The sequence below is a fragment of the Leptodactylus fuscus genome, chromosome 2 (genome assembly GCF_031893055.1).
Source record: "Leptodactylus fuscus isolate aLepFus1 chromosome 2, aLepFus1.hap2, whole genome shotgun sequence".
Taxonomy (NCBI): Eukaryota; Metazoa; Chordata; class Amphibia; order Anura; family Leptodactylidae; genus Leptodactylus; species Leptodactylus fuscus.
In genome coordinates, this window is record NC_134266.1 from 134,393,175 (window position 1) to 134,395,940 (window position 2,766).

General features: G+C 44.9%; 1 protein-coding gene across 1 annotated transcript; it reads left to right on the top strand.

Annotated features, from left to right (window-relative positions):
• The first annotated feature begins 630 nt into the window (after positions 1-630).
• Positions 631-2,337, top strand: LOC142194084 (general transcription factor II-I repeat domain-containing protein 2B-like). The gene has a single exon (XM_075263111.1). It carries the CDS (start codon positions 631-633, stop codon positions 2,335-2,337), a length of 1,707 nt encoding a protein of 568 aa, XP_075119212.1.
• The last annotated feature ends 429 nt before the right edge of the window (positions 2,338-2,766 follow it).

Sequence of the window (2,766 nt, forward strand, 5' to 3'; positions counted from 1 at the left end):
TGTAGACCCAATGCATCGGATTCTTCTAGATCAGGGGTCTCAAACTCGTGGCCCGGCAAACAGTTTTGTGCGGCCCGCAGAAGCATCCTACGACGCATAATACAGTTTATTATCTACGTAGGACCTACGTAGATAATAAACTGTATTATGCGTCTTACTTCTATGGTGCTTTCCGGTGGATGCCCCGCCCAAAGCCTGGCGACAGCGGATATCCGGACAGCGGAAGTAAGTAAGACGCGCTGTCGCCAGGCTTTGGGCGGGGCATCCACCGGAAAGCACCATAGAAGTAAGTAAGACGCGCTGTCGCCAGGCTTTGGGCGGGGCATCCACGGGAAAGCACCATAGAAATAAGTAAGACACATAATACAGTTTATCTACCTAGGATGCTAGACTAGAGAAATGGAACATACAAGTAGCTTGTATGAGCTTTTTGAGCTGAACTCAGATGTTTCTAATTTAAATCTGCAATGAATCAAGATCTGCCTCTGTTAAAGCAGTAGTGCCACTATTTTCTTTTTTCTATACATACGATGAACATACAAGTAGGCTTGGCGTGGATTAGTCTGTGGGCCCACAAAATTGTTCGCCGGGAAAATAGCCTATTATAGCTTTGCCCTGGACTGTTTAACAATGTCGTCGTCGTGTTCTAAAAAGCAAAAGATTGCGGATGAAAAACGACTGTTTCAGGACAAGTGGGAAAATTTATATTTTGTTACGCAAGTAGGCGACAAAATCACCTGTCTGATTTGTCTGCAATGCATCTCTGTGCCCAAGGAGTACAACGTGCGTAGACATTATGATACGCTGCATGAACAACAGTTTGCTGCACTGACTGGCACAATTCACGAGGAAAAAGCCCATCACTTGAAGGCATCGTTCGCCAACCAAAGAAACTTTTTTGCACGTGTTAACACAGCAAGCAGAGATTCCATGAAGGCAAGCTTTGTTGTTAGCGAGATGATGGCAAAGGCGTCACGACCATTCACTGAAGGCCAGTTTGTAAAAGAATGCATGATAAAGGCGTGTGAAATTATTTGTCCCGAGAAAAAGATGCTCTTCGAAGGTATAAGTTTGTCTGCAAACACAGTTGCCAGCAGGATCACGGAGTCAGCCGACGATGTACAACAGCAACTGATTGCAGCTGCAAAGAATTTTGAAGCGTATTCCATTGCACTGGACAAGTCCACTGGTGTAACAGATACCGTGTACTGTGCCGTATTCATCCGAGGGGTCGACGCAAACTTCAACGTCTTTGAAGAGTTATTGGACATGCTACCGATGAAAGGAACGACGACCGGTCAGGACATTTTTCAAGAACTGGAAGCTTGTATTGACAGATGTGGACTACCATGGGACACACTCGTTTCAGTGGCCACAGATGGTGCTCCAGCAATGTGTTCACAGAAGGCTGGTGTTGTCGGATTGTTGAAGGACAAACTGAATCGGCTCAGTTTGAGCGGATCTTTTGCAGCCATACACTGCATTTTGCACCAGGAAGCACTCTGTGCCAAAAATATACAACTGAAGGAAGTCATGGATGTTGTTGTGAAGACAGCAAACTTCATACGTGCAAGGGGTCTCAACCACAGGCAGTTTGTGTCATTTCTAGCCGATTTAGAGGCGGAGTTGCTGTATCATACAGAAGTCAGATGGTTGAGTCGTGGCAAAGTGCTGCAGAGATTTTTTGCTCTGAGGCAGGAAATAGCATTGTTCATGGCAATGAAAGACAGAGACGTTCCTGAGCTGTGTGAGCCAACATTTCTATCGGATCTAGCTTTTCTGACAGATGTCACACAACACCTCAATGCACTGATGGCTCATTTCTCAGCTCTAAAGTCGTTAGGTGCTGTCGATTTACAACGCCTGAAATACTATGCAGAAATGTTGACCAGATTACTAGATGATTTTGAACATCGCTTTCAGGAATTCACGGCTCTGGAACCGCATTTTGCACTTTTTGCAACTCCATTTGCAGTTGATGTGCAGAGCGTTCCAGAAGAAGTCCAGATGGAACTACTGGACTTGCAGTGTGACACTATTCTGAAACAGAAGTACACTGATGTTGGCGTTCCAGAATTCTACAAGTTCGTTCCGAGAGAAAAGTTTCCAATATTAGTCTGCAGAGCTGCTAGAATTCTGGCGATGTTTGGCAGTACATACGTTTGTGAACAATTCTTCTCTACAATGAAGATCAACAAAACAGCATTGCGATCGAGACTGACTGACGAACATCTGAAAGCAACTTTGCGACTTGCGACTACACACAACTTCAGGCCTAACGTCGACGGTCTGGTGTCTGGCAAACGCACTCAGCTGAGTGGACAGAAACCTTCTTAAGGGCTTAGCTTAGTTAACAGCAGTTGTGATGCAAACTACAGTTTCTGTTCGTTTTGTGACACTGAGTAAACTGCATGTACGATTCTACTTGTTGTACTGATTTTTTTTTTTTGTTTGTAGACCTAGTGCGGCCCGCCGACTGGCTGGGATCTTGCTCTGCAGCCCACATGCTGAGTTGAGTTTGAGACCCCTGTTCTAGATGATCAACAGCTAACTAAAGGTAAAGAAGCTCTGCTTGAAATAGTAGTAAGGATGAAAGGGTTGCAGAACAGTCAGGAGGAACAAGAAGAATTTGGTCATCCTGCCACATCTTCACCCTCATCATCAACTGAAGAATTTAATTTCGAAAAATATTTGGATCACAAGGACCGTGCAAAGCGTTCCCACATAGAAGAAGAGTCATCCACATCAAAGAACACAGCCAGTACA